General features: G+C 32.1%; 1 protein-coding gene and 1 long non-coding RNA gene across 2 annotated transcripts in view; one reads left to right on the plus strand and one right to left on the minus strand.

Annotated features, from left to right (window-relative positions):
- Positions 1-26,603, plus strand: part of LOC133613248 (uncharacterized) — a 114,243-nt gene that overhangs the window by 19,089 nt on the left and 68,551 nt on the right. The window lies entirely within an intron of this gene.
- The window catches only part of edar (ectodysplasin A receptor), a 123,098-nt gene that overhangs the window by 17,544 nt on the left and 78,951 nt on the right, over positions 1-26,603 (minus strand). Inside the window, exons 10-11 of the mRNA XM_061970637.1 lie at positions 16,958-17,255; positions 16,821-16,884 (exon numbers count right to left, since the gene is read on the minus strand). Coding sequence (XP_061826621.1) covers positions 16,821-16,884; positions 16,958-17,255 — 362 coding nt within the window. The remainder of the gene's footprint in view (positions 1-16,820; positions 16,885-16,957; positions 17,256-26,603) is intronic.

Consider the following 26,603-nt stretch of genomic DNA (forward strand, 5'->3'; position numbering starts at 1 on the left):
ACATCGTATTGTTGCTGTAGCTGATACACATCATATTGTTGATGTAGATGATACACATAATATTATTGATGTAGATGATACAAATCTAATTGTTGATGTAGATGATACACATCGTATTGTTGATGTAGATGATACACATCATATTGTTGATGTAGATGATACAAATCATATTGTTGATGTAGATGATACACATCATATTGTTGATGTAGATGATACAAATCATATTGTTGATGTAGATGATACACATCATATCGTTGATGTAGATGATACACATCATATTGTTGATGTAGATGATACACATCATATTGTTGATGTAGATGATACACATCATATCGTCGATGTAGATGATACATATCATATTGTTGATGTAGATGATACACATCATATTGTTGTGTAGATGATACACATCATATTGTTGATGTAGATGATACACATCATATTGTTGATGTAGATGATACACATCATATCGTCGATGTAGATGATACATATCATATTGTTGATGTAGATGATACACATCATATTGTTGTGTAGATGATACACATCGTATTGTTGATGTAGATGATACAAATCATATTGTTGATGTAGATGATACAAATCATATTGTTGATGTAGATGATACAACTCATATCGTTGATGTAGATGATACAAATCATATTTTTGATGTAGATGATACAAATCATATTGTTGATGTAGATGATACAACTCATATCATTGATGTAGATGATACACATCGTATTGTTGATGTAGATGATACAAATCATATTGTTGATGTAGATGATACATGTCATATTGTTGATGTAGATGATACACATCATATTGTTGATATAGATGATACACATCATATTGTTGATGTAGATGATACATCATATTGTTGATGTAGATGATACACATCATATTTTTGATGTAGAGGATACACATCATATCGTCGATGTAGATGATACACATCATATCGTCGATGTATATGATACAAATCATATTGTTGATGTAGATGATACACATCATATTGTTGATGTAGATGATACACATCATATTTTTGATGTAGAGGATACACATCATATCGTCGATGTAGATGATACACATCATATCGTCGATGTATATGATACAAATCATATTTTTGATGTAGAGGATACACATCATATCGTCGATGTAGATGATACACATCATATCGTCGATGTATATGATACAAATCATATTGTTGATGTAGATGATACACATCATATTGTTGATGTAGATGATACACATCATATCGTTGATGTAGATGATACACATCGTATTGTTGATGTAGATGATACAAATCATATTGTTGATGTAGATGATACAAATCATATTGTTGATGTAGATGATACAACTCATATCGTTGATGTAGATGATACACATCGTATTGTTGATGTAGATGATACAAATCATATTGTTGATGTAGATGATACAAATCATATTGTTGATGTAGATGATACAACTCATATCATTGATGTAGATGATACAAATCATATTGTTGATGTAGATGATACAAATCATATTGTTGATGTAGATGATACACGTCATATTGTTGATGTAGATGATACACATCATATTGTTGATATAGATGATACACATCATATTGTTGATGTAGATGATACATCATATTGTTGATGTAGATGATACACATCATATTTTTGATGTAGAGGATACACATCATATCGTCGATGTAGATGATACACATCATATCGTCGATGTATATGATACAAATCATATTGTTGATGTAGATGATACACATCATATTGTTGATGTAGATGATACACATCATATCGTTGATGTAGATGATACACATCATATCGTTGATGTAGATGATACACATCATATTGTTGATGTAGATGATACAAATCATATTGTTGATGTAGATGATACACATCATATTGTTGATGTAGATGATACACATCATATTGTTGATGTAGATGATACACATCATATCGTTGATGTAGATGATACACATCATATCGTTGATGTAGATGATATAGATCATATTGTTGATGTAGATGATACACATCATATCGTTGATGTAGATGATACACATCATATCGTTGATGTAGATGATATAGATCATATTGTTGATGTAGATGATACACATCATATTGTTGATGTAGATGATACACATCATATCGTCGATGTAGATGATACAAATCATATTGTTGATGTAGATGATACACATCATATTGTTGATGTAGATGATACACATCATATCGTTGATGTAGATGATACACATCATATTGTTGATGTAGATGATGCACATCATATTGTTGCTGTAGCTGATACACATCATATTGTTGATGTAGATGATACACATAATATTATTGATGTAGATGATACAAATCATATTGTTGATGTAGATGATACACATCATATTGTTGATGTAGATGATACACATCATATTGTTGATGTAGATGATACACATCATATTGTTGATGTAGATGATACACATCATATTGTTGATGTAGATGATACACATCATATTGTTGATGTAGATGATACACATCATATTGTTGATGTAGATGATACAAATCATATAGTTGATGTAGATGATACAAATCGTATTGTTGATGTAGATGATACACATCGTATTGTTGATGTAGATGATACACATAATATTATTGATGTAGATGATACAAATCGTATTGTTGATGTAGATGATACACATCGTATTGTTGATGTAGATGATACACATCGTATTGTTGATGTAGATGATACAAATCATATTGTTGATGTATATGATACACATCATATTATTGATGTAGATGATACAAATCATATTGTTGATGTAGATGATACACATCATATCGTTGATGTAGATGATACAAATCGTATTGTTGATGTAGATGATACACATCGTATTGTTGATGTAGATGATACAAATCATATTGTTGATGTAGATGATACAAATCGTATTGTTGATGTAGATGATACACATCGTATTGTTGATGTAGATGATACACATCATATTGTTGATGTAGATGATACAAATCATATTGTTGATGTAGATGATACAACTCATATCGTTGATGTAGATGATACAAATCATATTTTTGATGTAGATGATACAAATCATATTGTTGATGTAGATGATACAACTCATATCATTGATGTAGATGATACACATCGTATTGTTGATGTAGATGATACAAATCATATTGTTGATGTAGATGATACATCATATTGTTGATGTAGATGATACACATCATATTTTTGATGTAGAGGATACACATCATATCGTCGATGTAGATGATACACATCATATCGTCGATGTATATGATACAAATCATATTGTTGATGTAGATGATACACATCATATTGTTGATGTAGATGATACACATCATATTTTTGATGTAGAGGATACACATCATATCGTCGATGTAGATGATACACATCATATCGTCGATGTATATGATACAAATCATATTTTTGATGTAGAGGATACACATCATATCGTCGATGTAGATGATACACATCATATCGTCGATGTATATGATACAAATCATATTGTTGATGTAGATGATACACATCATATTGTTGATGTAGATGATACACATCATATCGTTGATGTAGATGATACACATCATATCGTTGATGTAGATGATACAGATCATATTGTTGATGTAGATGATACAAATCATATTGTTGATGTAGATGATACACATCATATTGTTGATGTAGATGATACACATCATATTGTTGATGTAGATGATACACATCATATCGTTGATGTAGATGATATAGATCATATTGTTGATGTAGAGGATACACATCATATCGTCGATGTAGATGATACAAATCATATTGTTGATGTAGATGATACACATCGTATTGTTGATGTAGATGATACAAATCATATTGTTGATGTAGATGATACAAATCATATCATTGATGTAGATGATACACATCATATCATTGATGTAGATGATATAGATCTTATTGTTGATGTAGATGATACACATCATATTGCTGATGTAGATGATGCACATCATATTGTTGCTGTAGCTGATACACATCATATTGTTGATGTAGATGATACACATAATATTATTGATGTAGATGATACAAATCATATTGTTGATGTAGATGATACACATCATATTGTTGATGTAGATGATACACATCATATTGTTGATGTAGATGATACACATCATATTGTTGATGTAGATGATACACATCATATTGTTGATGTAGATGATACAAATCATATTGTTGATGTAGATGATACCAATCGTATTGTTGATGTAGATGATACACATCGTATTGTTGATGTAGATGATACACATCATATTGTTGATGTAGATGATACAAATCATATTGTTGATGTAGATGATACACATCCTATCGTTGATGTAGATGATACACATCATATCGTTGATGTAGATGATACACATCATATCGTTGATGTAGATGATACACATCGTATTGTTGCTGTAGCTGATACACATCATATTGTTGATGTAGATGATACACATAATATTATTGATGTAGATGATACAAATCTAATTGTTGATGTAGATGATACACATCGTATTGTTGATGTAGATGATACACATCATATTGTTGATGTAGATGATACAAATCATATTGTTGATGTAGATGATACACATCATATTGTTGATGTAGATGATACAAATCATATTGTTGATGTAGATGATACACATCATATCGTTGATGTAGATGATACACATCATATTGTTGATGTAGATGATACACATCATATTGTTGATGTAGATGATACACATCATATCGTCGATGTAGATGATACATATCATATTGTTGATGTAGATGATACACATCATATTGTTGTGTAGATGATACACATCATATTGTTGATGTAGATGATACACATCATATTGTTGATGTAGATGATACACATCATATCGTCGATGTAGATGATACATATCATATTGTTGATGTAGATGATACACATCATATTGTTGTGTAGATGATACACATCGTATTGTTGATGTAGATGATACAAATCATATTGTTGATGTAGATGATACAACTCATATCGTTGATGTAGATGATACAAATCATATTTTTGATGTAGATGATACAACTCATATCATTGATGTAGATGATACACATCGTATTGTTGATGTAGATGATACAAATCATATTGTTGATGTAGATGATACATGTCATATTGTTGATGTAGATGATACACATCATATTGTTGATATAGATGATACACATCATATTGTTGATGTAGATGATACATCATATTGTTGATGTAGATGATACACATCATATTTTTGATGTAGAGGATACACATCATATCGTCGATGTAGATGATACACATCATATCGTCGATGTATATGATACAAATCATATTGTTGATGTAGATGATACACATCATATTGTTGATGTAGACGATACACATCATATTTTTGATGTAGAGGATACACATCATATCGTCGATGTAGATGATACACATCATATCGTCGATGTATATGATACAAATCATATTTTTGATGTAGAGGATACACATCATATCGTCGATGTAGATGATACACATCATATCGTCGATGTATATGATACAAATCATATTGTTGATGTAGATGATACACATCATATTGTTGATGTAGATGATACACATCATATCGTTGATGTAGATGATACACATCATATCGTTGATGTAGATGATACACATCATATTGTTGATGTAGATGATACAAATCATATTGTTGATGTAGATGATACACATCATATTGTTGATGTAGATGATACACATCATATTGTTGATGTAGATGATACACATCATATCGTTGATGTAGATGATACACATCATATCGTTGATGTAGATGATATAGATCATATTGTTGATGTAGAGGATACACATCATATCGTCGATGTAGATGATACAAATCATATTGTTGATGTAGATGATACACATCGTATTGTTGATGTAGATGATACAAATCATATTGTTGATGTAGATGATACAAATCATATTGTTGATGTATATGATACACATCATATTGTTGATGTAGATGATACAAATCATATTGTTGATGTAGATGATACATGTCATATTGTTGATGTAGATGATACACATCATATTGTTGATGTAGATGATACACATCATATTGTTGATGTAGATGATACAAATCATATTGTTGATGTAGATGATACACATCATATCGTTGATGTAGATGATACACATCATATCGTTGATGTAGATGATACACATCGTATCGTTGATGTAGATGATACACATCGTATTGTTGATGTAGATGATACACATCATATCGTTGATGTAGATGATACACATCATATCGTTGATGTAGATGATACACATCGTATTGTTGATGTAGATGATACAAATCATATTGTTGATGTATATGATACACATCATATTATTGATGTAGATGATACAAATCATATTGTTGATGTAGATGATACACATCATATCGTTGATGTAGATGATACACATCGTATTGTTGATGTAGATGATACAAATCATATTGTTGATGTAGATGATACAAATCATATTGTTGATGTAGATGATACACATCATATCGTTGATGTAGATGATACACATCATATCGTTGATGTAGATGATACACATCGTATCGTTGATGTAGATGATACACATCGTATTGTTGATGTAGATGATACACATCATATCGTTGATGTAGATGATACACATCATATCGTTGATGTAGATGATACACATCGTATTGTTGATGTAGATGATACAAATCATATTGTTGATGTATATGATACACATCATATTATTGATGTAGATGATACAAATCATATTGTTGATGTAGATGATACACATCATATCGTTGATGTAGATGATACACATCGTATTGTTGATGTAGATGATACAAATCATATTGTTGATGTAGATGATACACATCATATTGTTGATGTAGACGATACACATCATATTTTTGATGTAGAGGATACACATCATATCGTCGATGTAGATGATACACATCATATCGTCGATGTATATGATACAAATCATATTTTTGATGTAGAGGATACACATCATATCGTCGATGTAGATGATACACATCATATCGTCGATGTATATGATACAAATCATATTGTTGATGTAGATGATACACATCATATTGTTGATGTAGATGATACACATCATATCGTTGATGTAGATGATACACATCATATCGTTGATGTAGATGATACACATCATATTGTTGATGTAGATGATACAAATCATATTGTTGATGTAGATGATACACATCATATTGTTGATGTAGATGATACACATCATATTGTTGATGTAGATGATACACATCATATCGTTGATGTAGATGATACACATCATATCGTTGATGTAGATGATATAGATCATATTGTTGATGTAGAGGATACACATCATATCGTCGATGTAGATGATACAAATCATATTGTTGATGTAGATGATACACATCGTATTGTTGATGTAGATGATACAAATCATATTGTTGATGTAGATGATACAAATCATATTGTTGATGTATATGATACACATCATATTGTTGATGTAGATGATACAAATCATATTGTTGATGTAGATGATACATGTCATATTGTTGATGTAGATGATACACATCATATTGTTGATGTAGATGATACAAATCATATTGTTGATGTAGATGATACACATCATATTGTTGATGTAGATGATACACATCATATTGTTGATGTAGATGATACACATCATATCGTTGATGTAGATGATACACATCATATCGTTGATGTAGATGATATAGATCATATTGTTGATGTAGAGGATACACATCATATCGTCGATGTAGATGATACAAATCATATTGTTGATGTAGATGATACACATCGTATTGTTGATGTAGATGATACAAATCATATTGTTGATGTAGATGATACAAATCATATTGTTGATGTATATGATACACATCATATTGTTGATGTAGATGATACAAATCATATTGTTGATGTAGATGATACATGTCATATTGTTGATGTAGATGATACACATCATATTGTTGATGTAGATGATACACATCATATTGTTGATGTAGATGATACAAATCATATTGTTGATGTAGATGATACACATCATATCGTTGATGTAGATGATACACATCATATCGTTGATGTAGATGATACACATCGTATCGTTGATGTAGATGATACACATCGTATTGTTGATGTAGATGATACACATCATATCGTTGATGTAGATGATACACATCATATCGTTGATGTAGATGATACACATCGTATTGTTGATGTAGATGATACAAATCATATTGTTGATGTATATGATACACATCATATTATTGATGTAGATGATACAAATCATATTGTTGATGTAGATGATACACATCATATCGTTGATGTAGATGATACACATCGTATTGTTGATGTAGATGATACAAATCATATTGTTGATGTAGATGATACATGTCATATTGTTGATGTAGATGATACAAATCATATTGTTGATGTAGATGATACACATCATATCGTTGATGTAGATGATACACATCATATCGTTGATGTAGATGATACACATCATATCGTTGATGTAGATGATACACATCGTATTGTTGATGTAGAAGATACACATCATATTATTGATGTAGATGATACAAATCATATTGTTGATGTAGATGATACATGTCATATTGTTGATGTAGATGATACAAATCATATTGTTGATGTAGATGATACACATCATATCGTTGATGTAGATGATACACATCATATCGTTGATGTAGATGATACACATCATATCGTTGATGTAGATGATACACATCGTATTGTTGATGTAGATGATACAAATCATATTGTTGATGTAGATGATACAAATCATATTGTTGATGTAGATGATACAACTCATATCGTTGATGTAGATGATACACATCGTATTGTTGATGTAGATGATACAAATCATATTGTTGATGTAGATGATACAAATCATATTGTTGATGTAGATGATACAAATCATATTGTTGATGTAGATGATACATGTCATATTGTTGATGTAGATGATACACATCATATTGTTGATATAGATGATACACATCATATTGTTGATGTAGATGATACATCATATTGTTGATGTAGATGATACACATCATATTTTTGATGTAGAGGATACACATCATATCGTCGATGTAGATGATACACATCATATCGTCGATGTATATGATACAAATCATATTGTTGATGTAGATGATACACATCATATTGTTGATGTAGATGATACACATCATATCGTTGATGTAGATGATACACATCATATCGTTGATGTAGATGATACACATCATATTGTTGATGTAGATGATACAAATCATATTGTTGATGTAGATGATACACATCATATTGTTGATGTAGATGATACACATCATATTGTTGATGTAGATGATACAAATCATATTGTTGATGTAGATGATACACATCATATTGTTGATGTAGATGATACACATCATATTGTTGATGTAGATGATACACATCATATCGTTGATGTAGATGATACACATCATATCGTTGATGTAGATGATATAGATCATATTGTTGATGTAGAGGATACACATCATATCGTCGATGTAGATGATACAAATCATATTGTTGATGTAGATGATACACATCATATTGTTGATGTAGATGATACACATCATATCGTTGATGTAGATGATATAGATCATATTGTTGATGTAGAGGATACACATCATATCGTCGATGTAGATGATACAAATCATATTGTTGATGTAGATGATACACATCATATTGTTGCTGTAGCTGATACACATCATATTGTTGATGTAGATGATACACATAATATTATTGATGTAGATGATACAAATCATATTGTTGATGTAGATGATACACATCATATTGTTGATGTAGATGATACACATCATATTGTTGATGTAGATGATACACATCATATTGTTGATGTAGATGATACAAATCACATAGTTGATGTAGATGATACAAATCGTATTGTTGATGTAGATGATACACATCGTATTGTTGATGTAGATGATACACATAATATTATTGATGTAGATGATACAAATCGTATTGTTGATGTAGATGATACACATCGTATTGTTGATGTAGATGATACACATCGTATTGTTGATGTAGATGATACAAATCATATTGTTGATGTATATGATACACATCATATTATTGATGTAGATGATACAAATCATATTGTTGATGTAGATGATACACATCATATCGTTGATGTAGATGATACAAATCGTATTGTTGATGTAGATGATACACATCGTATTGTTGATGTAGATGATACAAATCATATTGTTGATGTAGATGATACAAATCGTATTGTTGATGTAGATGATACACATCGTATTGTTGATGTAGATGATACACATCATATTGTTGATGTAGATGATACAAATCATATTGTTGATGTAGATGATACACATCATATTGTTGATGTAGATGATACAAATCATATTGTTGATGTAGATGATACACATCATATCGTTGATGTAGATGATACACATCATATCGTTGATGTAGATGATACACATCATATCGTTGATGTAGATGATACACATCGTATTGTTGCTGTAGCTGATACACATCATATTGTTGATGTAGATGATACACATAATATTATTGATGTAGATGATACAAATCGTATTGTTGATGTAGATGATACACATCGTATTGTTGATGTAGATGATACAAATCATATTGTTGATGTATATGATACACATCATATTATTGATGTAGATGATACAAATCATATTGTTGATGTAGATGATACACATCATATCGTTGATGTAGATGATACAAATCGTATTGTTGATGTAGATGATACACATCGTATTGTTGATGTAGATGATACAAATCATATTGTTGATGTAGATGATACATGTCATATTGTTGATGTAGATGATACAAATCATATTGTTGATGTAGATGATACACATCATATCGTTGATGTAGATGATACACATCATATCGTTGATGTAGATGATACACATCATATCGTTGATGTAGATGATACACATCGTATTGTTGATGTAGATGATACACATCATATTATTGATGTAGATGATACAAATCATATTGTTGATGTATATGATACACATCATATTATTGATGTAGATGATACAAATCATATTGTTGATGTAGATGATACACATCATATCGTTGATGTAGATGATACAAATCGTATTGTTGATGTAGATGATACACATCGTATTGTTGATGTAGATGATACAAATCATATTGTTGATGTAGATGATACATGTCATATTGTTGATGTAGATGATACAAATCATATTGTTGATGTAGATGATACACATCATATCGTTGATGTAGATGATACACATCATATCGTTGATGTAGATGATACACATCATATCGTTGATGTAGATGATACACATCGTATTGTTGATGTAGAAGATACACATCATATTATTGATGTAGATGATACAAATCATATTGTTGATGTATATGATACACATCATATTATTGATGTAGATGATACAAATCATATTGTTGATGTAGATGATACACATCATATCGTTGATGTAGATGATACAAATCATATTGTTGATGTAGATGATACACATCATATCGTTGATGTAGATGATACAAATCGTATTGTTGATGTAGATGATACACATCGTATTGTTGATGTAGATGATACAAATCATATTGTTGATGTAGATGATACATGTCATATTGTTGATGTAGATGATACAAATCATATTGTTGATGTAGATGATACACATCATATCGTTGATGTAGATGATACACATCATATCGTTGATGTAGATGATACACATCATATCGTTGATGTAGATGATACACATCGTATTGTTGATGTAGATGATACACATCATATTATTGATGTAGATGATACAAATCATATTGTTGATGTAGATGATACACATCATATTATTGATGTAGATGATACAAATCATATTGTTGATGTAGATGATACACATCATATCGTCGATGTAGATGATACAAATCGTATTGTTGATGTAGATGATACAAATCATATTGTTGATGTAGATGATACATGTCATATTGTTGATGTAGATGATACAAATCATATTGTTGATGTAGATGATACACATCATATCGTTGATGTAGATGATACACATCATATCGTTGATGTAGATGATACACATCATATCGTTGATGTAGATGATACACATCGTATTGTTGATGTAGATGATACAAATCATATTGTTGATGTAGATGATACAAATCATATTGTTGATGTAGATGATACAACTCATATCGTTGATGTAGATGATACACATCGTATTGTTGATGTAGATGATACAAATCATATTGTTGATGTAGATGATACAAATCATATTGTTGATGTAGATGATACAACTCATATCGTTGATGTAGATGATACAAATCATATTTTTGATGTAGATGATACAAATCATATTGTTGATGTAGATGATACAACTCATATCATTGATGTAGATGATACACATCGTATTGTTGATGTAGATGATACAAATCATATTGTTGATGTAGATGATACATGTCATATTGTTGATGTAGATGATACACATCATATTGTTGATATAGATGATACACATCATATTGTTGATGTAGATGATACATCATATTGTTGATGTAGATGATACACATCATATTTTTGATGTAGAGGATACACATCATATCGTCGATGTAGATGATACACATCATATCGTCGATGTATATGATACAAATCATATTGTTGATGTAGATGATACACATCATATTGTTGATGTAGATGATACACATCATATTTTTGATGTAGAGGATACACATCATATCGTCGATGTAGATGATACACATCATATCGTCGATGTATATGATACAAATCATATTTTTGATGTAGAGGATACACATCATATCGTCGATGTAGATGATACACATCATATCGTCGATGTATATGATACAAATCATATTGTTGATGTAGATGATACACATCATATTGTTGATGTAGATGATACACATCATATCGTTGATGTAGATGATACACATCATATCGTTGATGTAGATGATACACATCATATTGTTGATGTAGATGATACAAATCATATTGTTGATGTAGATGATACACATCATATTGTTGATGTAGATGATACACATCATATTGTTGATGTAGATGATACACATCATATCGTTGATGTAGATGATACACATCATATCGTTGATGTAGATGATATAGATCATATTGTTGATGTAGAGGATACACATCATATCGTCGATGTAGATGATACAAATCATATTGTTGATGTAGATGATACACATCGTATTGTTGATGTAGATGATACAAATCATATTGTTGATGTAGATGATACAAATCATATCATTGATGTAGATGATACACATCATATCATTGATGTAGATGATATAGATCTTATTGTTGATGTAGATGATACACATCATATTGCTGATGTAGATGATGCACATCATATTGTTGCTGTAGCTGATACACATCATATTGTTGATGTAGATGATACACATAATATTATTGATGTAGATGATACAAATCATATTGTTGATGTAGATGATACACATCATATTGTTGATGTAGATGATACACATCATATTGTTGATGTAGATGATACACATCATATTGTTGATGTAGATGATACACATCATATTGTTGATGTAGATGATACAAATCATATTGTTGATGTAGATGATACCAATCGTATTGTTGATGTAGATGATACACATCGTATTGTTGATGTAGATGATACACATCATATTGTTGATGTAGATGATACAAATCATATTGTTGATGTAGATGATACACATCATATTGTTGATGTAGATGATACAAATCATATTGTTGATGTAGATGATACACATCCTATCGTTGATGTAGATGATACACATCATATCGTTGATGTAGATGATACACATCATATCGTTGATGTAGATGATACACATCGTATTGTTGCTGTAGCTGATACACATCATATTGTTGATGTAGATGATACACATAATATTATTGATGTAGATGATACAAATCTAATTGTTGATGTAGATGATACACATCGTATTGTTGATGTAGATGATACACATCATATTGTTGATGTAGATGATACAAATCATATTGTTGATGTAGATGATACACATCATATTGTTGATGTAGATGATACAAATCATATTGTTGATGTAGATGATACACATCATATCGTTGATGTAGATGATACACATCATATTGTTGATGTAGATGATACACATCATATTGTTGATGTAGATGATACACATCATATCGTCGATGTAGATGATACATATCATATTGTTGATGTAGATGATACACATCATATTGTTGTGTAGATGATACACATCATATTGTTGATGTAGATGATACACATCATATTGTTGATGTAGATGATACACATCATATCGTCGATGTAGATGATACATATCATATTGTTGATGTAGATGATACACATCATATTGTTGTGTAGATGATACACATCGTATTGTTGATGTAGATGATACAAATCATATTGTTGATGTAGATGATACAAATCATATTGTTGATGTAGATGATACAACTCATATCGTTGATGTAGATGATACAAATCATATTTTTGATGTAGATGATACAAATCATATTGTTGATGTAGATGATACAACTCATATCATTGATGTAGATGATACACATCGTATTGTTGATGTAGATGATACAAATCATATTGTTGATGTAGATGATACATGTCATATTGTTGATGTAGATGATACACATCATATTGTTGATATAGATGATACACATCATATTGTTGATGTAGATGATACATCATATTGTTGATGTAGATGATACACATCATATTTTTGATGTAGAGGATACACATCATATCGTCGATGTAGATGATACACATCATATCGTCGATGTATATGATACAAATCATATTGTTGATGTAGATGATACACATCATATTGTTGATGTAGATGATACACATCATATTTTTGATGTAGAGGATACACATCATATCGTCGATGTAGATGATACACATCATATCGTCGATGTATATGATACAAATCATATTTTTGATGTAGAGGATACACATCATATCGTCGATGTAGATGATACACATCATATCGTCGATGTATATGATACAAATCATATTGTTGATGTAGATGATACACATCATATTGTTGATGTAGATGATACACATCATATCGTTGATGTAGATGATACACATCATATCGTTGATGTAGATGATACACATCATATTGTTGATGTAGATGATACAAATCATATTGTTGATGTAGATGATACACATCATATTGTTGATGTAGATGATACACATCATATTGTTGATGTAGATGATACACATCATATCGTTGATGTAGATGATACACATCATATCGTTGATGTAGATGATATAGATCATATTGTTGATGTAGAGGATACACATCATATCGTCGATGTAGATGATACAAATCATATTGTTGATGTAGATGATACACATCGTATTGTTGATGTAGATGATACAAATCATATTGTTGATGTAGATGATACAAATCATATCATTGATGTAGATGATACACATCATATCATTGATGTAGATGATATAGATCTTATTGTTGATGTAGATGATACACATCATATTGCTGATGTAGATGATGCACATCATATTGTTGCTGTAGCTGATACACATCATATTGTTGATGTAGATGATACACATAATATTATTGATGTAGATGATACAAATCATATTGTTGATGTAGATGATACACATCATATTGTTGATGTAGATGATACACATCATATTGTTGATGTAGATGATACACATCATATTGTTGATGTAGATGATACACATCATATTGTTGATGTAGATGATACAAATCATATTGTTGATGTAGATGATACCAATCGTATTGTTGATGTAGATGATACACATCGTATTGTTGATGTAGATGATACACATCATATTGTTGATGTAGATGATACAAATCATATTGTTGATGTAGATGATACACATCATATTGTTGATGTAGATGATACAAATCATATTGTTGATGTAGATGATACACATCCTATCGTTGATGTAGATGATACACATCATATCGTTGATGTAGATGATACACATCATATCGTTGATGTAGATGATACACATCGTATTGTTGCTGTAGCTGATACACATCATATTGTTGATGTAGATGATACACATAATATTATTGATGTAGATGATACAAATCTAATTGTTGATGTAGATGATACACATCGTATTGTTGATGTAGATGATACACATCATATTGTTGATGTAGATGATACAAATCATATTGTTGATGTAGATGATACACATCATATTGTTGATGTAGATGATACAAATCATATTGTTGATGTAGATGATACACATCATATCGTTGATGTAGATGATACACATCATATTGTTGATGTAGATGATACACATCATATTGTTGATGTAGATGATACACATCATATCGTCGATGTAGATGATACATATCATATTGTTGATGTAGATGATACACATCATATTGTTGTGTAGATGATACACATCATATTGTTGATGTAGATGATGCACATCATATTGTTGATGTAGATGATACAAGTATTGATATTTGTATCACATATGTTTATCTATTTTATAGAGGAATGTAGTAGAACTGGCACCCAATGTTATTTAAAAGTATTGATTCTGAATTGAATCGTTAGCCCCAAGAATGGAAATGTGTGGTGACAAAGACTCACGGCCCTAAAATAAACATACAAATAATTGTAGTTTGGTCTTGAAGTTTTCTAGTTAAAATTCCACTGAGTTGCTAACAAAGCCAATGAATGTTGGAATGTGGAGTATTGCCAATAAACGTACCCTCGGTCACGTTGCACACTTTGGCGTACAGATCCAGGATCTTCTTCCTGCGACTCTGCAACATCTGTGTGGGAGAAGACGGGCAGGATGTGATCCGGATCTGTTAGTAATCACATCTCGGGGATCCACATTCCTACCCCGGGGGTTTTATTGCCGCTGACTGCGGTGGTGCTGCTGATGTGGTTGACACCGCCCGTGTGGCCGGGACTCGGGAGGTTGTGGGCCACGTGGGCGGTCCCGTTGCAGCCGTGGTCCGGGTCCAGGAGGCCCAGAGAGAGCAGGCACAGGTCGGGCTTGTTCCCAATGTTGACCAGGCCCAGGTTGGGGTTCAGGTTGTTGGCGTCGAGCGAGCCTTGCTTCTCCAAGGACGCCTCCTCGTCGCTGTCCATGCTGCGACTCAGCAGCTGCTCGTTCTCTGACGAGGCGTCGTTTTCACTGCCAGACGTGACAAACAACAATTACTCAACGCAACCCGAACATGGATCTTTTATTTTCATGGTAAACAGATCATTATAATAACTAGATGAACACTCCAATGCTGAAGTTGAACTGAAATGCTAACAGAATGTAGTATGAATGTAAGACTAGTTTGAATGTTGGAATGGTTTGAATGTTGAAGAGTTTGAATTTCCAGGAAAACCAGAATTTGGTTTGGAACTTGGGAAATTGTTAGTTTGAATGTCCAGGATGAGTGGAATGTGTTGATGTTGGAATGGTTTGAATCAGATGAAAAATGTGGGAATTGTGCAACTTGGAAAAATGTCCCATTCATTTTAATGGGAAGTTCCTGGAAATTTGGGAATTTGGGGGAAAGCGGGATTTTTTTGAAAATGATTAGGAGCATCAATGAGCTGAATTGGTTTGCGTTGGAATTGTTTAAATCGGTCAAGAAATGTTGAATTAGTAACAGTTTGTAATTGAGAAATTCCTGGAATTTTGGGAAAACCGGGAATCGTTCTAGTCCCTTAACCAACTTTATTTTTGTCCTGAATATGAGGAGTGTTTTGACAGTGGAACGGTTGAAATGTGAAATAAGTCGAACTTAAGGGTGTAAATAGGTTATCAAAAAATGGGAATTCCTGGAATTTGGGGAATTTTTGGAAAAGCAGAATTTTTTGGAAAATGATTAGGAGCATGAATGAGCTGAATTGATTTGTGTTGGAACTGTTAAAATCGGTCAAGAAATGTTGAATAAGTAACAGTTTTTAATTGAAAAATTCCTGGAATTTTGGGAAAACCGGGAATCTTTCCAGTTCCTTAACCAACTTGGTTTTTGTCCTGAATATGAGGAGTGTTTTGACATTGGAAAGGTTGAAATGTGAAATAAGTCGAACTTAAGGGTGTAAATAGGTTATCAAAAAAAATGGGAATTCCTGGAAATGTGTTGAATGTGGAAAAATGGTAGTTTGAATGTCTAGGATGAGTTGAAGGTGGAATGGTTTGAATGGGTTGAAGAATGTGGGAATTGTTGAAGTTTTAAAAATGGATAATTCATTTTGAATGGAAACATTTCCCTAAAAACTGGGAATTCTAGGAAATCTTTAAATACTTGTTGAAGTAGAGCACACAATTCCTAAAAAGACTGAGTATTTTGAAGTTGGAATAGTTTGAATCAGATAAAAAATGTGGTAATTGTGGAACTTTAATACATTTTATTGGGAAGTTCCTGGAAATTTGGGGAAAGGCAGGACTTTTTTGAAAATGATTAGGAGCACGAATGTCCTGAATGAGCTGAATTGGTTTGCGTTGGAACTGTTTAAATCGGCCAAGAAACGTTGAATTAGTAACAGTTTGTAATTGAGAAATTCCTGGAATTTCGGGAAAACCGGGAATTTTTCCAGTTCCTTAACCAACTTGGTTTTTGTCCTGAATATGAGTGTTTTGACAGTGGAACGCTTGAAATGTGAAAGAAGTCGAACATAAGGGTGTAAATAGGTTACCAAAAAATGGGAATTCCTGGAATTTGGGGAATTTTTGGAAAAGCTGAATTTTTTTGAAAATGATTAGGAGCATGAGTGAGCTGAATTGATTTGCGTTGGAACTGTTTAGAGTGGTCAAGAAATGGTGAATAAGTAACAGTTTTTAATTGAAAAATTCCTGGAATTTCGGGAAAACCGGGAATCTTTCCAGTTCCTTAACCAACTTGGTTTTTGTCCTGAATATGAGGAGTGTTTTGACAGTGGAACGGTTGAAATGCGAAAGGAGTAGTTGAACTTAAGGGTGGAAATAGGTTATCAAAAAAATGGGACTTCCTGGAAATGTGTTGAATGTGGAAAAATGGTAGTTTGAATGTCTAGGATGAGTTGAAGGTGGAATGGGTTGAATGGGTTGAAGAATGTGGAAATTGTGGAAGTTTTAAAAATGGATAATTAATTTTGAATGGGAACATTTCCCTAAACACTGGGAATTCTAGGAAATCTTTAAATACTAGTAGAGCACACAATTCCTAAAAAGGCTGAATATTTTGAAGTTGGAATAGTTTGAAGCAGATAAAAAAATGTGGTAATTGTGGAACTTTCATTCATTTTAATGGGAAGTTCCTGGAAATTTGGGGAAAGGCAGGATTTTTTTGAAAATGATTAGGAGCACGAATGTCCTGAATGAGCTGAATTGGTTTGCGTTGGAACTGTTTAAATCGGTCAAGAAACGTTGAATTAGTAAGAGTTTGTAATTGAGAAATTCCTGGAATTTCGGGAAAACCGGGAATTTTTCCAGTTCCTTAACCAACTTGGTTTTTGTCCTGAATATGAGGAGTGTTTTGACAGTGGAACAGTTGAAATGTGAAAGAAGTTGAACTTAAGGGTGTAAATAGGTTACCAAAAAATGGGAATTCCTGGAATTTGGGGAATTTTTGGAAAAGCAGAATTTTTTGGAAAATGATTAGGAGCATGAATGAGCTGAATTGATTTGCGTTGGAACTGTTTAAATCGGTCAAGAAATGTTGAATTAGTAACCACTTTTAATTGAAAAATTCCTGGAATTTCGGGAAAACCGGGAATCTTTCCAGTTCCTTAACCAACTTGGTTTTTGTCCTGAATATGAGGAGTGTTTTGACAGTGGAACGGTTGAAATGTGAAATAAGTCGAACTTAAGGGTGTAAATAGGTTATCAAAAAAATGGGAATTCCTGGAAATGTGTTGCATGTGGAAAAATTGTAGTTTGAATGTCTAGGATGAGTTGAAGGTGGAATGGTTTGAATGGGTTGAAGAATGTGGAAATTGTGGAAGTTTTAAAAATGGATAATTAATTTTGAATGGGAACATTTCCCTAAAAACTGGGAATTCTAGGAAATCTTTAAATACTTGTTGAAGTAGAGCACACAATTCCTAAAAAGGCTGAATATTTTGAAGTTGGAATAGTTTGAATCAGATAAAAAATGTGGTAATTGTGGAACTTTCATTCATTTTAATGGGAAGTTTCTGGAAATTTGGGGAAAGGCAGGATTTTTTTGAAAATGATTAGGAGCACGAATGTCCTGAATGAGCTGAATTTGTTTGCTTTGGAACTGTTTAAATCGGCCAAGAAACATTGAAATAGTAACAGTTTGTAATTGAGAAATTCCTGGAATTTTGGGAAAACCGGGAATTTTTCTAGTCCCTTAACCAACTTTATTTTTGTCCTGAATATGAGGAGTGTTTTGACAGTGGAACGGTTGAAATGTGAAAGAAGTCGAACTTAAGGGTGTAAATAGGTTACCAAAAAATGGGAATTCCTGGAATTTGGGGAATTTTTGGAAAAGCAGAATTTTTTTGAAAATGATTAGGAGTATGAATGAGCTGAATTGATTTGTGTTGGAACTGTTAAAATCGGTCAAGAAATGTTGAATAAGTAACTGTTTTTAATTGAAAAATTCCTGGAATTTTGGGAAAACCGGGAATCTTTCCAGTTCCTTAACCAACTTGGTTTTTGTCCTGAATATGAGGAGTGTTTTGACATTGGAAAGGTTGAAATGTGAAATAAGTCGAACTTAAGGGTGTAAATAGGTTATCAAAAAAAATGGGAATTCCTGGAAATGTGTTGAATGTGGAAAAATGGTAGTTTGAATGTCTAGGATGAGTTGAAGGTGGAATGGGTTGAAGAATGTGGGAATTGTGGAAGTTTTTAAAATGGATAATTCATTTTGAATGGGAACATTTCCCTAAAAACTGGGAATTCTAGGAAATCTTTAAATACTTGTTGAAGTAGAGCACACAATTCCTAAAAAGGCTGAATATTTTGAAGTTGGAATAGTTTGAATCAGATAAAAAATGTGGTAATTGTGGAACTTTCATTCATTTTAATGAGAAGTTCCTGGAAATTTGGGGAAAGGCAGGATTTTTTTTTAAATGATTAGGAGCATGAATGTCCTGAATGAGCTGAATTGGTTTGCGTTGTAACCGTTTAAATCGGTCAAGAAACATTGAAATAGTAACAGTTTGTAATTGAGAAATTCCTGGAATTTTGGGAAAACCGGGAATTTTTCTAGTCCCTTAACCAACTTTATTTTTGTCCTGAATATGAGGAGTGTTTTGACAGTGGAACGGTTGAAATGTGAAAGAAGTTGAACTTAAGGGTGTAAATAGGTTACCAAAAAAATGGGAATTCCTGGAATTTGGGGAATTTTTGGAAAAGCAGATTTTTTTTGAAAATGATTAGAAGCATGAATGAGCTGAATTGATTTGCGTTGGAACTGTTTAAATCGGTCAAGAAATGTTGAATTAGTAACCACTTTTAATTGAAAAATTCCTGGAATTTCGGGAAAACCGGGAATCTTTCCAGTTCCTTAACCAACTTGGTTTTTGTCCTGAATATGAGGAGTGTTTTGACAGTGGAACGGTTGAAATGTGAAATAAGTCGAACTTAAGGGTGTAAATAGGTTACCAAAAAAATGGGAATTCCTGGAAATGTGTTGAATGTGGAAAAATGGTAGTTTGAATGTCTAGGATGAGTTGAAGGTGGAATGGTTTGAATGGGTTGAAGAATGTGGAAATTGTGGAAGTTTTAAAAATGGATAATTAATTTTGAATGGGAACATTTCCCTAAAAACTGGGAATTCTAGGAAATCTTTAAATAGTTGTTGAAGTAGAGCACACAATTCCTAAAAAGGCTGAATATTTTGAAGTTGGAATAGTTTGAATCAGATAAAAAATGTGGTAATTGTGGAACTTTCATTCATTTTAATGGGAAGTTCCTGGAAATTTGGGGAAAGGCAGGATTTTTTTGAAAATGATTAGGAGCATGAATGTCCTGAATGAGCTGAATTGGTTTGTGTTGGAATTGTTTAAATCGGTCAAGAAATGTTGAATTAGTAACAGTTTGTAATTGAGAAATTCCTGGAATTTTGGGAAAACCGGGAATCTTTCTAGTCCCTTAACCAACTCTATTTTTGTCCTGAATATGAGGAGTGTTTTGACAGTGGAACGCTTGAAATGTGAAAGAAGTCGAAATTAAGGGTGTAAATAGGTTACCAAAAAATGGGAATTCCTGGAATTTAGGGAATTTTTGGAAAAGCAGAATTTTTTTGAAAATGATTAGGAGCATGAATGAGCTGAATTGATTTGTGTTGGAACTGTTAAAATTGGTCAAGAAATGTTGAATAAGTAACAGTTTTTAATTGAAAAATTCCTGGAATTTTGGGAAAACCGGGAATCTTTCCAGTTCCTTAACCAACTTGGTTTTTGTCCTGAATATGAGGAGTGTTTTGACATTGGAAAGGTTGAAATGTGAAATAAGTCGAACTTAAGGGTGTAAATAGGTTATCAAAAAAAAAAGGGAATTCCTGGAAATGTGTTGAATGTGGAAAAATGGTAGTTTGAATGTCTAGGATGAGTTGAAGGTGGAATGGGTTGAAGAATGTGGGAATTGTGGAAGTTTTTAAAATGGATAATTAATTTTGAATGGGAACATTTCCCTAAAAACTGGGAATTCTAGGAAATCTTTAAATACTTGTTGAAGTAGAGCACACAATTCCTAAAAAGGCTGAATATTTTGAAGTTGGAATAGTTTGAATCAGATAAAAAATGTGGTAATTGTGGAACTTTCATTCATTTTAATGAGAAGTTCCTGGAAATTTGGGGAAAGGCAGGATTTTTTTGAAAATGATTAGGAGCATGAATGTCCTGAATGAGCTGAATTGGTTTGCGTTGTAACCGTTTAAATCGGTCAAGAAACATTGAAATAGTAACAGTTTGTAATTGAGAAATTCCTGGAATTTTGGGAAAACCGGGAATTTTTCTAGTCCCTTAACCAACTTTATTTTTGTCCTGAATATGAGGAGTGTTTTGACAGTGGAACGGTTGAAATGTGAAAGAAGTCGAACTTAAGGGTGTAAATAGGTTACCAAAAAATGGGAATTCCTGGAATTTGGGGAATTTTTGGAAAAGCAGAATTTTTTTGAAAATGATTAGGAGCATGAATGAGCTGAATTGATTTGCGTTGGAACTGTTTAAATTGGTCAAGAAATGTTGAATAAGTAACAGTTTTTAATTGAAAAATTCCTGGAATTTCGGGAAAACCGGGAATCTTTCCAGTTCCTTAACCAACTTGGTTTTTTTCCTGAATATGAGGAGTGTTTTGACAGTGGAACAGTTGAAATGTGAAAGAAGTTAAACTTAAGGGTGTAAATAGGTTACTAAAAAATGGGAATTCCTGGAAATGTGTTGAATGTGGAAAAATGGTATTTTGAATGTCCAGGATGAGTTGAATGTGTTGAAGGTGGAATGGTTTGAATCGGTTGACAAATGTGGGAATTGTGGAAGTTTGAAAAATGGATAACTAATTTTGAATGGGAACATTTCCCGAAAAACTGGGAATTCTAGGAAATCTTTAAATAATTTTTGAAGTAGAGCACACAATTTCTGTAAAGGCTGAATATTTTGAAGTTGGAATAGTTTGAATCAGATACAAAATTGTGGTAATTGTAGAACTTTGAAAAAGGCCCCATTCATTTTAATGGGAAGTTCCTGGAAATTTGGGAATTTGTGGAAAAGCGGGAATTTTTTAAAAATTATTAAGAGCATGAATGTCCTGAATGAGCTGAATTGGTTTGTGTTGGAATTGTTTAAATCGGTTGAATTAGTAACAGTTTTTAATTGAGAAATTCCTGGAATTTCGGGAAAACCAGGAATTTTTCTAGTTCCTTAACCAACTTGGTTTTTGTCCTGAATATGAGGAGTGTTTCGACATTGGAACGGTTGAAAAATGTGAAAGGAGTAGTGGAACTTAAGGGTGTAAATAGGTTACCAAAAAAATGGGAATTCCTGGAAATGTGTTGAATGTGGAAAAATTGTAGTTTGAATGTCTAGGATGAGTTGAAGGTGGAATGGTTTGAATGGGTTGAAGAATGTGGGAATTGTGGAAGTTTTAAAAATGGATACTTAATTTTGAATAGGAACATTTCCCTAAAAACTGGGAATTCTAGGAAATCTTTAAATACTTGTTGAAGTAGAGCACACAATTCCTAAAAAGGCTGAATATTTTGAAGTTGGAATAGTTTGAATCAGATAAAAAATGTGGTAATTGTTGAACTTTCATTCATTTTAATGGGAAGTTCCTGGAAATTTGGGGAAAAGCGGGATTTTTTTGAAAATGATTAGGAACACGAATGTCCTGAATGAGCTGAATTGGTTTGCATTGGAACTGTTTAAATCTGTCAAGAAACATTGAAATAGTAACAGTTTGTAATTGAGAAATTCCTGGAATTTTGGGAAAACCGGGAATCTTTCTAGTCCTTTAACCAACTTTATTTTTGTCCTGAATATGAGGAGTGTTTTGACAGTGGAACGCTTGAAATGTGAAAGAAGTCGAACTTAAGGGTGTAAATAGGTTACCAAAAAATGGGAATTCCTGGAATTTGGGGAATTTTTGGAAAAGCAGAATTTTTGGGGAAATGATTAGGAGCATGAATGAGCTGAATTGATTTGCGTTGGAACTGTTTAAATTGGTCAAGAAATGTTGAATAAGTAACAGTTTTTAATTGAAAAATTCCTGGAATTTCTGGAAAACCGGGAATCTTTCCAGTTCCTTAACCAACTTGGTTTTTGTCCTGAATAAGAGGAGTGTTTTGACAGTGGAACGGTTGAAATGCGAAAGGAGTAGTCCAACTTAAGGGTGGAATTAGGTTACCAAAAAATGGGAATTCCTGGAAATGTGTTCAATGTGGAAAAATTGTATTTTGAATGTCCAGGATGAGTTGAATGTGTTGAAGGTGGAATGGTTTGAATCGGTTGACAAATGTGGGAATTGTGGAAGTTTGAAAAATGGATAACTAATTTTGAATGGGAACATTTCCGAAAAACTGGGAATTCTAGGAAATCTTTAAATAATTTTTGAAGTAGAGCACACAATTTCTGGAAAGGCTGAATATTTTGAAGTTGGAATAGTTTGAATCAGATACAAAATTGTGGTAATTGTAGAACTTTGAAAAATGCCCCATTCATTTTAATGGGAAGTTCCTGGAAATTTGGGAATTTGGGGAAAAGCGGGAATTTTTTGAAAATGATTAAGAGCATGAATGAGCTGAATTGGTTTGTGTTGGAATTGTTTAAATCGGTTGAATTAGTAACAGTTTTTAATTGAGAAATTCCTGGAATTTTGGGAAAACCGGGAATCTTTCTAGTTCCTTAACCAACTTGGTTTTTGTCCTGAATATGAGGAGTGTTTTGACAGTAGAACGGTTGAAAACTGTGAAAGGAGTAGTGGAACTTAAGGGTGGAAATAGGTTACCAAAAAAATGGGAATTCCTGGAAATGTGTTGAATGTGGAAAAATGGTAGTTTAAATGTCCAGGATGAGTTGAAAGTGTTGAAGGTGGAATGGTTTGAATGGGTTGAAGAATGTGGGAATTGTGGAAGTTTTAAAAATGGATACTTAATTTTGAATAGGAACATTTCCCTAAAAACTGGGAATTCTAGGAAATCTTTAAATACTTGTTGAAGTAGAGCACACAATCCTGAAAAGGCTGAATATTTTGAAGTTGGAATAGTTTGAATCAGATAAAAAATGTGGTAACTGTGGAACTTTCATTCATTTTAATGGGAAGTTCCTGGAAATTTGGGGAAAAGCGGGATTTTTTTGAAAATGATTAGGAGCATGAATGTCCTGAATGAGCTGAATTGGTTTGCGTTGGAACTGTTTAAATCGGTCAAGAAACGTTGAATTAGTAAAAGTTTGTAATTGAGAAATTCCTGGAATTTTGGGAAAACCGGGAATCTTTCTAGTCCCTTAACCAACTTTATTTTTGTCCTGAATATGAGTGTTTTGACAGTGGAACGGTTTAAATGTGAAAGAAGTCGAACTTAAGGGTGTAAATAGGTTACCAAAAAATGGGAATTCCTGGAATTTGGGGAATTTTTGGAAAAGCAGAATTTTTTGGAAAATGATTAGGAGCATGAATGAGCTGAATTGATTTGCGTTGGAACTGTTTAAATTGGTCAAGAAATGTTTAATAAGTAACAGTTTTTAATTGAAAAATTCCTGGAATTTCGGGAAAACCGGGAATCTTTCCAGTTCCTTAACCAACTTGGTTTTTGTCCTGAATAAGAGGAGTGTTTTGACAGTGCAACGGTTGAAATGCGAATGGAGTAGTCGAACTTAAGGGTGGAAATAGGTTACCAACAAATGGGAATTCCTGGAAATGTGTTCAATGTGTAAAAATAATAGTTGGAATGTCCAGGATGAGTTGAATGTGTTGAAGGTGGAATGGTTAGAATGGGTTGAAGAATGTGGGAATTGTGGAAGTTTGAAAAATGGCCAATTAGTTTTGAATGAAGAAAATACACCCAAAAAAAAGGAATTATGGGACATC

The sequence above is a fragment of the Nerophis lumbriciformis genome, linkage group LG13, assembly GCF_033978685.3.
Source record: "Nerophis lumbriciformis linkage group LG13, RoL_Nlum_v2.1, whole genome shotgun sequence".
NCBI lineage: Eukaryota > Metazoa > Chordata > Actinopteri > Syngnathiformes > Syngnathidae > Nerophis > Nerophis lumbriciformis.